Raw genomic sequence first — 13,669 nt, 5'->3', positions numbered from 1 at the left:
GTTATAAAAGCCAATATGGGAAGATTAGGCTTAAAAAGGCAGCCCAGAATTATGTTCTGCTGGACAGAATTCAGTCATAATGTATACAGAAGCCTGTACTAAAGAGATCTGCATTTATGTATGCAAATTATATACAGTGATCCCTCAGTACTTCACGGTTCACTTTTCGCGGATTCGCTGTTTTGCGGTTTTTCAATAAACTCTAAAAAATATTATAAATCATAAAATATTACAATTTACAGCCTAAGGAAGGGAGGAAGGGGAAGCCGAAGGGAGAGAAAAGGAGGCCAAGCAGCAATGGGAGGAAAAGGAGGTGATTTATCAACACGCGATTGGTTGATAAAGACTTAAAATAGTGTATAACTACTAAAATAATGTATAAATATTAAAATAAATATAGTGTCCCTATTTTACAGATTTTCATGTATTGCGGGTGGTCCTGGAACATAACCCCCGCGATAAGTGAGGGAACACTGTATAAACCGTTAAAAGAATTTATTTAAGTTTTACTAAAAGTAAAAATTAATTTCTCATCCAGGTTCCTTTTCATAAAATAAAATATTGTTAAGTTACATCGCAGCACAAATCATCCCAATGTAGTGTTCAGTTGCAGTTAATTGATGCTGTGGTGAAATCGTGCAAAAAAGAGTGGCTGGTGGGCTTTTTTAAAACGAGATTTTCCCTTGCAGTCATTAGAGAATGGAATAGAGCTTGCTGACCAGGCAACAAAAAAACACGTTTGACAACCAGTCAGTTGAGCTTAAAAAGAAACTCAAAATTAGCATCCTAAAACGTGAACCCAAAAAGGGGCTGCTTGAAAGATGGAGGCAGAGAACCTGGAAGGCACAATGAGACAAGTGAGTCTCTTTATCCGGTGATTTATGGGGTTTTTTTCTTTTAGCTTTTTCTCTGAGCTCCAGGAAGAAACCTTTCCATACACCCCTCATCATGTATTTTCCTTATTGTGTGAAAATAATCAGTGATAGACAACTTCTAGCTAATAAAGGCTTAATATTTACTAAATTTTTATCTTAATGTAGCAGTTGTTGCCAGAACATACTCTGCTTTTTCATAAACCCCTGTTTACTAATTTTATTCCAGCCTGTAGTGAGGTTGGATCAATTAGACTGCCATGTAATTTATCTTTGTTAAGACACCACTGTCAAAACAAATATTTTTTTCAAAAGCCTCCTTTACTATATGCACAGTTCCTTAGCAATCAACCAAAATTGCAGTTTGATACTTACCTGTGTTGGTACTGAGACAGACACTTGACTCTGCTTGGGGAAGACATATCGAATCTTTCTCCCTTGGTTGTGCAGTGCAGATTGTAAGCCCTGTCCAGCACTGTCCCTTTTTATCATAATGGGTTCTGCATCTCCTTATTCCAGATGTGGCTCTTCGCTTTTTGGAACATGAAGTAGAGAAGATGTTTCTTTGAACAGTTTTCGCAGAGCTGTCTCCTAAAAGGGCTCCATGTCAGATTGGAAACTGGAGCCATTTCTGCAAAGATCTGTTTACAAGTAGCAGTCAGCCAAGTCCTTCCTTTGGCTCCAGTTTTATTACGAACTGCCTCACAATGTAGAGAAAGTAGTCTCCAATCTCTAAATTAGGTATTTAAATGATTACTTTCCTACTAATGGACCATAGTTTGAAGGACTTAGAAATTCTATCAAGATTCATTTTGCGCAAAGTAATGATCAGGTGAGGGAACCTCTGCTGTGATATCTTTTAGTTTCCAAACTTGGGTCTCTGGATTTGTTGTAAAGGTAAAGGTTTCCCCTGACGTTAAGTCCAGTCATGTCTGACTCTGGGGGTTGGTGCTCATCTCCATTTCTAAGCTGAAGAGCCGGCGTTGTCCGTAGAGACCTCCAAGGTCATGTGGCTGGCATGACTGCATGGAGCACCATTACCTTCCCGCCGGAGCGGTACCTATTGATCTACTCACATTGGCATGTTTTCGAACTGCTACGTTGGCAGGAGCTGGAGCTAACAGCGGCCGCTCACGCCGCTCCCGGGGTTTGAACCTGGGACCTTTCGGTCTCCAGCTCAGTGCTTTCACGCACTTCACCACCGGGGCTCCTCAATTTGTTGTACCAGCTTCGAAATGCTAATGGGCTAGGAATTTTGGGAGTTGTAGCCTCACAACATTTAAGAACTCACAGTTTGCCAACCAGCGCTGTAGCAGCCTGTATGGATTGAGTCAAATGACTTTGGCTGTGAAGTGAAGAGCTTTTAAAAATTGCACATGGATGTTAATTTTTGGATGTATTTGTATCTGGATTTTTAGTTGTCATTAAAATGATTGATTCTTGGTTACAGTGCAAGCTTTGAAAATCCTTTAGAATACTTGTAGGATATAAATTGACATTGAGTACCTCTAACTGGTGGCATGTAATTTTTTTTGGCTCTTCAGACAAAATGTTTGTCCCTCCTCTTAGCTGCAAAAGCGGTCTCTTCTTTTGAAAGAAGAATATGCAAAATGGTGTTGAAAGAGCCAGTTGATATGGGCCTTTCAGTAATTACTGTTGACCTGTCCCCTTGTTATTTCAGAGCAGGCTGAAATGTTTCACTGTGACTATCAAAGAAGAAGAAAATGCCCTCTGCTTATTAAAGACTAACATGCCATAGTAGTTGCATTTCTTTTCAGGCTCTGAATATATTTATTAGTCAGGGTTCACTGGTCATACAGATGCGTGGGAAAGTCCACCTTCTATTCAGCAAAAAGAAAACTTCCATTAGAGAGGACTATATTTTGGGCTTTCTTTTGGAGACTACCAACACTTCGTTCTTTGTAACTGATTTTTTCTCTCATTTTTACAAGAATGCTTTTGGTTGCAGGCAGCTTCTAAAGTTTCTTTCAATTGCAGTAAAGTTAGTGTGTGGAAAAGATTGTTGCCCTGCTGATGTATGTATGCACGTACAGCTATCTACTTATGCAACACCAAAAAAGAAGAGGAAATGTATTTTTCATAGTCTCCTATTTGCATTAAAAATTGTTTGAGTGTACTTATACATTTGGATGCAAATTTAGAAGGGTCAACACATTGAGTAACCTTTATTCAAAATACTTGGAACTAGAAGTGTTTGGGTTTTTTTCAGATTTTGAAATATGAGATACCTTGGGAATTGGACCCAAGCCTATATATGAAATTCATTTATATTTCAAATACACCTTATACACATAGCTTAAAGGTAACTTTATACACACTATTTTCAGTTATTTTGTGCATGAAACAGTATTTGTGTACATAAAATCATACGAAAGCAGAAGTATCACTATCTCAGGCACTGATATGGATAATTTCAGATTTTAGAGTATTTTGGATTTTTGTTGGATTAACTACTGACATGCAGTTTTGATACCGCTCTTTGGACCAGGCAGAACTTCAAACAGAGGACATTTTCAAATCTTGAGATGATTGAATCCAGTTCCCTTTGTCAAATCCACTCCAATTATTTCTCCCCCCCCCCCAAAAAAAACAAACAAACAAACAAACTCTGGCCTCAAATGTTGGCTAATGCACTTTTTCCCAGTCGCTCTTCCTACTCCTTTCTAATTTAAGATTTTGCCTTTTCTTGTGGTTTCTTAAATTGATGTGAGATATGCAATAAACTCTCTCAGAGGTTGGATATGACTGCATCAAAATGATTAGAAAGGGAGAGCCCAAATGTAAATAAAAAGCATTACATGAGTTTATTTTGCTTCATGTTCCCTTCCCAGATTAATCTTACTTATCAAATGTTGAGTGAGACTGGCTCAGATGTGTCAGTGTGAAGGGGAAAAAAGTTCCCCTGGAGTTTAGTTCGATTGCAGTTCATTACAAGAGGAAAGGAACAGGACAGGCAGCTGAGCTGGAGATCAGCCAGGAAACTCCTCTACTCCTTCCATCTTTTGAAAAATACAGATCTCTGGGCTGAGGCCAGCATGAGATGCAGGGGAAGAGGATGTTGAATGCATCACTCCATAGAGTATTCCACCCACTCTCCAAACACATTTATGCAAACGTAGTTCCGCATGTAGTGTAATACAAATAACATTTTGGAAAGAAGTTGCATTCCTTGCCTGAAAGAACATTGATATTTGGGTTGTGTGTGTGTGTGTGTAATCATATTTCGCTCATATTTTGTGGGCGTGTAGACGTGTGTATGCACGTATAGCTATCTGTCTAGCTGTCTCTATCAAAAATAAAAGCACAGTATTTTGAGATACGTCCAGCAAAAAAGATGGTTTAGGCTGAAGTCCCACCAAAACACATAGTTGTCAGGTAGGCACAGTCACCCAATACAGATATGCCTCCATTAATAAAGTAGATATGCTCCTGGGCATTTCTTTTTTCACTGAACATTTAGTACCAGAGACAGAATTGACATGGAAAGAATAGAGTTATATTCTTCTACTATTTATTGCAAATACGCTGCTCTAACCTCACCCTGGGAGCCCATCTTTCTCACCCCACAGTGCAATGACTCTCTGATGGAATGTAGCCAGATAGGTGCCCTTTGGAGACCAGCTTACATACATTTCTGTCCATCGAATTTGCTTCTCAATTGTGACAGGATCTTTGACATCATTCCAGCATATATTAGTCCTATCTCCAGATTCAAAGATCACACTGTATTGATCTCTACAATCTGGATCCTCCAACCAGTAGCGTAAATTCCCCAGATCATTAAATGGCTGCTTTTCTGGAATTTCCCACTCATCACTGATTGTCATATATTTGTCAAAGTCAGTGAAAAGGTTCACTCTGAAAGTATGCTGCTTGTCCAGCCTGTAGCCACCTTCATTTTTAGCAGCATTTATGGCATGAGTTGGAGACATGTATTCCAAGAAAATATACCCTTTAGTCTGTCCATCAACTTTGGGGTAGAATTCATTGGTAATTTTACCAAACTTTGAGAAAATCTTATGGATAACATTCTTCAGTTTCTCAAGACGGTCTGGTCCAACCTGAGGAACATTGTCCACTACAATCACTGAATCAATTCCATCTGCCTCCTGCGGGCGTTCTTGTAGAATATGTCCCAAGTAATTCTTCCTCATCGATGTTGTCCACAAAATTCTCAGGATCGCTGAAAGAGATGTCTTCCTCCTCCTCTTTGTCTTCTTCCTCCTCTGGTTCCCTCGCTGAGGGTGGAGGCTCCTGACGCACCTTCTCCTCCTTCTTCAGCTCGGGAGGCTGCTTCTCTTTGACTGTGGTGATGGGCCGCTCCTCCTTTTGCTCTTCCTCCTCCTTCTGCTCCTCTTTGGCTTCCTCTCCTGGATATTTCTTCTCAGAAGCTTCCGCCAGGCCTTCCTTTGCCCCCTCTTTTCCCTCCTCCTTCTCTTCCTTCACTGGGGGGCTGGGGGGCTTGGGTTTCTCCTCAGTGGTGGGAAGAGTGGCCTGAGGCGGGGGTGAGGCCAGTTTCTCCTGCTCTGGAGGCAGTTCTCCCTTCTCGCCGTCCTCCTTCACCTTCTCCTCCTCCTGCAAGGCCTCAGCCTCAGCCTTCCTCCTCTCAGGCTCCTCTGAAGCAGTAGGCTTAGGCCCGCCTGGCTTCCCAGCCCCTTCAGAGCCCTCCTCCGTTTCCTCGCCAGGCTTCTCTGCTTCTGCCCTGTGCCAGGCTCTCCTCGGTCTCCTGCATGGGAAAAAACGGCGTCGCGGCCTTCCCCACTCACCTCACGCACCTAGGGGGAGTCACTCCAGCCGCCCGCCACTCCAGAAGGGGGAAAACCATCATTCCCAATTTTGTAGTCTGAACTTTCCATGTTCTTGAACCCTATCTTCGGAATAGATCTGGTATCTTGGAGTACACCTTCAACGTTTGCATTAAAAGCTCGAGTGGATTCACTATCTTCTAATTTGGGAACCACTGGCTGGTAATAAATTTTTATTTTTTTTACCATAATAAGTGAAAAACATGTGGAAGCGTGTTCAAATTTCTCTTGATTCTGCTGTTTTTAATATACTACAGAATGAGGGAAAATACTGCTTCCAATCAAGTGTTGATGTTTGTTCAATAAACAACAAATTTTACATACTACCTTCTACAGCATCTCTGAAAGTACAGTCTTAGAGAAAAGTTGTAGTAGTCACAAACATATTTCAACATAACTAATTAATAGATCAACTGGCAGATCAAACTCTTTAATCAGACAACAGATCTAATCTTTTGTACTTACAAGTTACCCATACTTTTGTACTTACAAGCTGACCTTACTCAACCTCTCTCTTTCCTATTCTGTTTTCATTCTTCCTTGGTCTTTTGGTATAATGGTTCACTAAGTGACATGTCTTGTATCTCCCTCACAAAGGATATGACTGTGTGCCTGAACGCATTGGAGTGGTGGTATGTTTTAGAACAGATAAAGAACTGTCAGGAAACATCACTTTCAAACATAACCATATTACTATCTACTGGACTTAAATGCAAAATGTCTGTATTGCTGTTGCTCAGTGTCAAAAAGAATAACAACAGAACTACAGCATTAGTTGATATGTCTGTAATCTGAATGTTTTTCTTTCTCTTCTTTCTCACACCCAAGGGAGTGTTGTCCAACATCTCCTCCATCACTGACTTGGGAGGATTTGATCCAGTTTGGCTTTTCCTTGTGGTCGGAGGAGTGATGTTCATTTTAGGCTTTGCAGGATGCATTGGAGCTCTGCGGGAGAACACCTTCCTTCTCAAGTTCGTAAGTAGTCTGCACAATGGCTGTAACCATTGCTTTATTCAAGAGGCATCCCTAAGCCAAGTGCTCCTTTTAAGTTGCATGGATTATGTTATGTTGCAGATGCCCTCGGTTTGTCTACTTTCAAACAAAAAATGCCTCAAAAATATAGCATGTAAGACCAATTAAATATTTCTGAGGATTTACTTTCAAGTGAATTACATTAAATCATTTAATGCTTTTAGTGTTGGACAAGACACAATGTATTTTTTATAATCACATGTGTATAATGTTCTTGACCACAGTGTGATACAATTATTTTAGGATGTCTGTGTGACACCCATATTCTTCCAGACATTATGGCTACATTGGTTAAAGGATTCTAGGAGTTCTCAACCAAAAATGTAAATTTTCTAGACTGTGGCTTTGTCAAGTTATGTGGACCAATCTCTGTAATAAGGCAGGCCACCCACATTGACTATCCATGTAATTTGTAGTTATCAGATATGCCATAACCAAAGATTTCCACTTCTTCCTATTTTCTACTTCCTTGTCCTAAATCTGTATGTGCCACCACTGACTATCTAGTGTCTCTCAGCATATTTCTTTTGAGGCAAATATTTGAATATGTTTACATTTCATTCTTTCTTTCCATTGAACTATCTTCTCAGCTCTTCAAATGAGTTGTGGTTGTCATAGATTTCCCAGCCTTCACTTCAAAATACCACTATCATAGGCAGGAAAGCATTCTGTTTTTACTTTGTATCTCCATTGTAATATAACCACTTCTGCAACCTAATATAATTTTTCCCAGTTCCAAAAACTTGTAAAATGTTCACGCTTTCAACTAATTAGTATGTAAAGGTTAGACAGGGTGATATTTGGTTCGTGTTGTAGTAGTTAATAACGCTTACCTATAATCTCTGGGTTCCTTTGACTGAGCCATCTGGTGGTCTCTTGCTTTTATGGTTCCTTTAAAAAAATGGCTAAATTGAGTCTCGACTAGATTGTGCAATCAGTGGGCAAGGCTGTGTTTTGCTTTTGAAAGACAGATACAACGATCATTTTAATCATTTCCACTCTATAATATTCATACAATTTGCTAGTAGTAACTACATTACTCAGGTTTTATTTGGACACAAGCCAAAGGTCATGGTCACTAAAGAAGAGAATTTGTGGAAAGCAGTTTGATGTTTTACTGCTGTAGAAGCACTAATTCTTATTGACATGGTTGCCTCTGTGGTGATTTGTAGTGCCTTTAGGACAGTGTCTAGGCAAACCTCATCTGTCTTCATGATGCTCAGAACTGTAGTAAGGGTGCATTGCACATTGAAGAATAGCCACAGATGGCTCAGTTTCTCAGGCCCATGTCTGAACACACATCTGTCCCCTTCAGATATTACAGAAAACAGGTCAACCATGATGTGGAAATATGAAAATATATTTTTCTGCTGCATGGAGCATTCCTTTAATTCTGTGCTCTTCTGTCTATCCACTCAGAGTGCATGTATGCACCCAGAGAGAAGATGAGTATTGTGAAAATTAAGCAATGGGGTGTTCTCATTTTGCAAAATTGCATTTTGGAGTCTTCGTTTGTGTAGTATAATTTTCAAGATTTCAGAGGCAGTGCCTATTCACTTCCCAGCATAATGTAGAAGCCATAAACTTAAACTTTTATGTCTCCATTTAAAATGAGAACACTGAGTCTCACTTTTGGGGAAATGGTTAGGGTATAAACAAAGTTCATCATCATCATCCTGGCACCCAATGCCATATTATATGGAATGATATGCTCTGACAGTTAGATGTGGCAGCCAAATAAAGACTTGAAGAAGAACTTGAACCTCTTTTTCTTTACAGTTCTCAGTATTCCTGGGAATTATCTTCTTCCTGGAACTCACAGCCGGTGTTCTGACATTTGTTTTCAAAGACTGGATCAAAGACCAGCTATATTTCTTTATCAACAACAACATCCGAGCATACAGAGATGACATTGATTTGCAAAACCTCATTGACTTCACTCAAGAATATGTAAGTGACAGTTCTCCTTGTTTAGAGAAAATATACTTTTTTATAAGGTGACTTTTCCCCACTTCATTTTTATTTCTTTTCCTCATTTTTTTCATTTCTAAAAGAAGCAACACAAACATTTGCAGCATGATTATAATTGTAATCTTTGTAATTTAAATGTTAATTACCTTGATTCGAAAACACATTGTATATTGCCTAGTTATTTTGGGTTATACAGTGGACCAGGGGTCCCCAAACTTTTTAAACAGGGGGCCAGTTCACGGTCCCTCAGACCATTGGAGGGCCGGATTATAGTTTTTCTTTAAATTATGAACAAATTCCTATGCACACTGCATATATCTTATTTTGAAGAAAACACAAACAAAAAGGAACAAATTAAGCCTCAATGTTAATAAATCATCATCATCATCATCATCATCATCATCATCATAAAAATAATGAGGGTTGGAAGAGACCCCTTGGGCCATCTACTCCAACCCCCTTCTGTTTTTGTGCACCACACCATAATCAAAGCACCCCTGACAGACAGCCATCCAATAATAATAATAATAATAATAATAATAATAATAATAATAATAATAATAATAATAATAATACTGCAATTAACATGGTTGGAATTAACATGGTTCTTCAGCTATCTAATCCAACCCCCCTTCTGCTTTTGTGCACCAAAACATAAAGAACCCCTGACCAACAACAACAACAATCACCGTTGGAAGAGATTGCTAGCCTTCAAAAAAAATGAATCCACAACAGGGCTGCAGAGTATTCTTTCAGTTATTCACATTGGAATGACTGAGGAGGGAGAGAGGCACATGCAGACTCCCCGCTTGTCTTGCCTTGTCTCCCTGCTTGTCTCCTCGGAGGCGAGGGCAGGGGTGTGTGTGTGTGTGTGCATGCGAGGTGAGGAAAAGGCGTGCGCCTTTCTCTCCTCCCTCACCCAGCACACACCTTTCCTGCTGCATTCCTCAGTGGGAGGGGAGGGAGAGCTGCCCACGGGGCGAGGGAGGAAAGGCGAAAGGCCTTTTACTCGGCCCCTGTGCATCTTCCTCGGCGGCAGAAGAGGGAAAGCTGCCCGTGGGGCTAGGAAAAGGCATGCGCCTTTCTCTCCTCCCTCTCCCAGCACACACCTTTCCCGCTGCCTTCCTTAGTGGCAGCGGTGGGAAAGCTGCCCACGGGGTGAGGGAGGAAAGGTGCAAGCCTTTAACTCACCCCCTGTGCATCTTCCTTAGCAGCAGCACCGAGAAAGCTTCCCATGGGGCTAGGAAAAGGCATGCGCCTTTCTCTCCTCTCTCGCCCAGCACGCACCTTTCCCGCTGCCTTCCTTGGTGGTGGAGGCGGGAAAGCTGCCCGTGGGGCGAGGGAGGAAAGGCGCAGGCCTTTTACTCGGCCCCTGTGCATCTTCCTCGGCCGCAGCAGCTGCCCGCGGGGCTAGGAAAAGACGTGCGCCTTTCTCTCCTCTCTCGCCCAGCACGCACCTTTTCCGCTGCCTTCCTCAGTGGTGGCAGTGGGAAAGCTGCCCACGGGGCAAGGGAGGAAAGGCGCAGGCCTTTTACTCGCCCCATGTGCACCTTCCTTGGCGGCGGCGGCGGGGGGAAAGGTGCGTGCGGGCCGGATAAATGGCTCCGATGGGCCGCATGTGGCCCGCGGGCCGTAGTTTGGGGACCCCTGCAGTGGACCCTTGGTATCCACTGGTATTCCAGGCCCCCCAGTTGATACCAAAATCTGTGAATGTTCATCTGTCTATACACAGTAAAATTCTATCCCTATGTAAAATGGAGTTGTTGGGTTTTTTTTTTTTTGCAAGGTGTGTGTGTGTGTGTGTGTGTGTGTGTGTGTGTGTGTGTGAGAGAGAGAGAGAGAGAGAGAGAGAGAGAGACGGGGGTGGTGGTGGTGGTTCAATGGGTGGTTCAATCCATGGAATCCAGGGACATGGAAAGCTGACTGTAGTTATTTCAGGTGGATTAATGGTAATTACCCTTTTCTCAGTGGAGATAAAAATGGGAAAGCTTTCATTATGTTTGCAGCCACAAATTCCGTTCAAAGTGAATGTTAGAATCAGGAAGTTGTCAGGAAAGCAAATCAAAATTAAGTTATGTACAAAGTTGCATACAAACATCCCATTTAAGGTACATGAAATAAACCCATTTAAGGTACATGAAATAAATAAATAAAAGTGCTCTTTGGTTTCTGCAGCCAGCCAGAGGCTAGTTCTTCATTTGTTTATTGCATGGATCAGGAGTGGTCATGTTTGTAGTGAACGTGGTGGGAAAATCATTGCAAGGATGGATTTTAGCCTACATGTGAGATCATCAAGTTGTGTTGCATTAAATACCTACTCTCCCATTGTATTTTTATGGCTAGTTGTTTACATGTGGCAGGTTGCTATATATATATTGGTATATTCTGTCATATGCTCTGAATAGTGTGGGGTAGATCACCCAATCCATCTGCAGCATTCCAACACAGGACACTTTTTTAAAAGTCTCTTGTTCATCTTAATTTTCAGTAGGTCAAATTGATCTTGTGTGAGAACAAACAGCCATATAACCTCTTCACGTGTTTCCAGCATGGAAATACCTTGAAATTATGCTTACCTAAATTGGTAGTTTATGTATGTGTTGGTCTTTGTTGGCCCATGTTTCAAGTCCTAAACGTCTCTTTTATCAAAAGTAGCAACAACAGTGAAACTTTGTCATAAGGGCCAATTCTTAACAGTCCTTTACCAACAAACAAAAAACAAGAAGAAAGCACTCCTTTCACCTCTTTTTGTCATGGAAAAAGTAAAGAACCAGTAAAAGTGCTCATCCCTCATGGAGTTATTATTGTTGTGTTTTCTCTCACTCTCTATAGTGGCAATGCTGTGGTGCCTTTGGAGCAGATGACTGGAACCTCAACATCTATTTCAACTGCACGGATTCCAACGCCAGTCGAGAGCGCTGTGGGGTCCCCTTTTCCTGCTGTACTAAAGATCCTGCTGTAAGTTGGAGCTGAAACCTGGCAATGCTGCTGTTCCTTTCAGAAAAGACTGCTGCTACTAAAAGAGCTCTCTGTGCATTGCATATTCAGTATCTTCTGCCTCTCATCTCTGCAGTCACCTCACAAGCATCTGTAGTAAGACTGTGGTTTTCAAACTAGATACCTGAATTCTAATAATTGAGAGTGTTTTACAGTGAGAGAGAAAAAGATGAATCTACTTAAGGATTCTATTCCACAAACTAGTGAACTTGAACTGCTTGGATATCAGTATTGTATCCCAATAAGATACATCTTCTCAGCAGAAATCATGGTTTTCTTAAGGTTAGGGCTTCTGTTTGGTGTCAAATGGGGCAATACATTATACTTTTGAAAATAAAGACTTTGTAAGAGATCTGCCATGGTGGTAGAGGTTCCTTCTTTGGAGGCTTTTAAACAGAAGGTGGATAGCCATTTGCCAGGGGTGCTTTGATTGTGCTTTTATAGCATGGCCAAAGGGGGTTGGACTTGATGTCCTGTGTGGTCTGTTCCAACTCTATGATTCCATGTTGTGTATGTGATATACAATAGTTATAAATTGACTTTATTTGGTGGATGTGCCTGGTGCAGAGTTTTTGGAGCAGTAAACACAAAAAAATAGTTTTCAAAACTTTGAATCCAGTAACTGAATATCTCAGATGTTTTCTCTATGTAAACTCTAGCATTATGCTAGACTTCTGCCCTAACCTTGTAAGTCTGTAACAAGCAAGGGGCTGGGTACAAATAAGTATCCAATGAAGTTAAGCCTCCCATCCAGAGTTTTTTCAACTGAGACATTTAATTTACAAATTGAGTGGAATTTGAGTGAGAAAGCTGAGTTATTAATAGGGATTAAGTGGCAGGAGCATTCTGACCCAAAAACATTGTGGTAGAAAGAAGCATCAAAAGCAGCTCTGTAGCCTGTAGAAATTTGGCATGATGAATAGTGAAATTTATTGGCACCTATTTTTTGTTTCTGTTTTTAGGAAGATGTCATTAATACTCAATGTGGCTACGATGCCAGGCAAAAACCCGTAAGTCTCCAAGGGCTTCTCCTTGGGTAACCTCTGCAGGAGGGGATGGGAAAGGAGCTGAAAGCCCAAGGAAATGTTAAGTGATTTTTGTCTTTGTCATTCTCTCCAGGAAGTTGACCAGCAGATGGTTATTTACACAAAAGGTTGTGTCCCTCAGTTTGAGAAATGGCTTCAAGACAACCTCACTATAGTGGCTGGCATATTCATTGGGATCGCATTGTTGCAGGTAGGTCACAGTGGGTTCTTAAAAGTCCGCAGATAGCAAGCAAAACCCAAGAGGAAGAGCAGATCTCTGTGTATAAAACCTATGATATAAAGTATAGTCAGCCCTCCACGCTTGTATATTTAACTTTTATGGATTTGATTGATATGGTCTCTAGGAATCTCATGGTATTCCAATACAACTCATTATCCAGATGAAATTGACTATAGAATCACACAGGAGAATTGTTAGATTCTTAGAGAGTTGTTATCTCAGGTTTTAAAAAATGATGTGTTTCTCACTTTTATAAGGGACCTTGTGCTTCTAACCCAGTGGTGTCACACACATGGCCCACCAGATGATTTGGACTTCAATCCAAGAATTTGTGACCATTGGAAAGCTGGCTTGGAGATTCTGGGAGTTGGAGTCCCAAACACTTGAAGGGTCACATGTTGTGCTGGCCTGCCATATGCAGTGTTCCCTCACTACTTTGTGGTTCACTTTTCGCAGATTCGCTGTTTTGCGGTTTTTCAATAAACTCAAAAGGACTATTATAAATCATAAAAAATTACAATTTACAGCCTAAGGAAGGGAGGAAGCAGAAGCCAAAGGGAGAAGAATAAAGGAGCCCAAGCGACAACGGGAGGAGAAGGAGGCAATTTATCAACACACGATTGGTTGATAAAGACTTAAAATAGTATATAACTACTAAAATAATGTATAAATATTAAAATAAATATAGTGCCCCTACTTCGCGGA

At 41.0% G+C, this 13,669-nt stretch overlaps 1 protein-coding gene across 1 annotated transcript in view; it reads left to right on the top strand.

The window, feature by feature from the left end:
* Positions 1-13,669, top strand: part of tspan5 (tetraspanin 5) — a 108,658-nt gene that overhangs the window by 87,250 nt on the left and 7,739 nt on the right. The window contains exons 3-7 of the mRNA XM_003225525.4: positions 6,527-6,673; positions 8,510-8,680; positions 11,534-11,659; positions 12,661-12,708; positions 12,818-12,934. Of these exons, the coding sequence (XP_003225573.1) occupies positions 6,527-6,673; positions 8,510-8,680; positions 11,534-11,659; positions 12,661-12,708; positions 12,818-12,934 (609 nt within the window). The remainder of the gene's footprint in view (positions 1-6,526; positions 6,674-8,509; positions 8,681-11,533; positions 11,660-12,660; positions 12,709-12,817; positions 12,935-13,669) is intronic.

The sequence above is a fragment of the Anolis carolinensis genome, chromosome 5 (assembly GCF_035594765.1).
Source record: "Anolis carolinensis isolate JA03-04 chromosome 5, rAnoCar3.1.pri, whole genome shotgun sequence".
NCBI lineage: Eukaryota > Metazoa > Chordata > Lepidosauria > Squamata > Dactyloidae > Anolis > Anolis carolinensis.
This window is presented reverse-complemented; position numbering and strand designations above follow the sequence as displayed.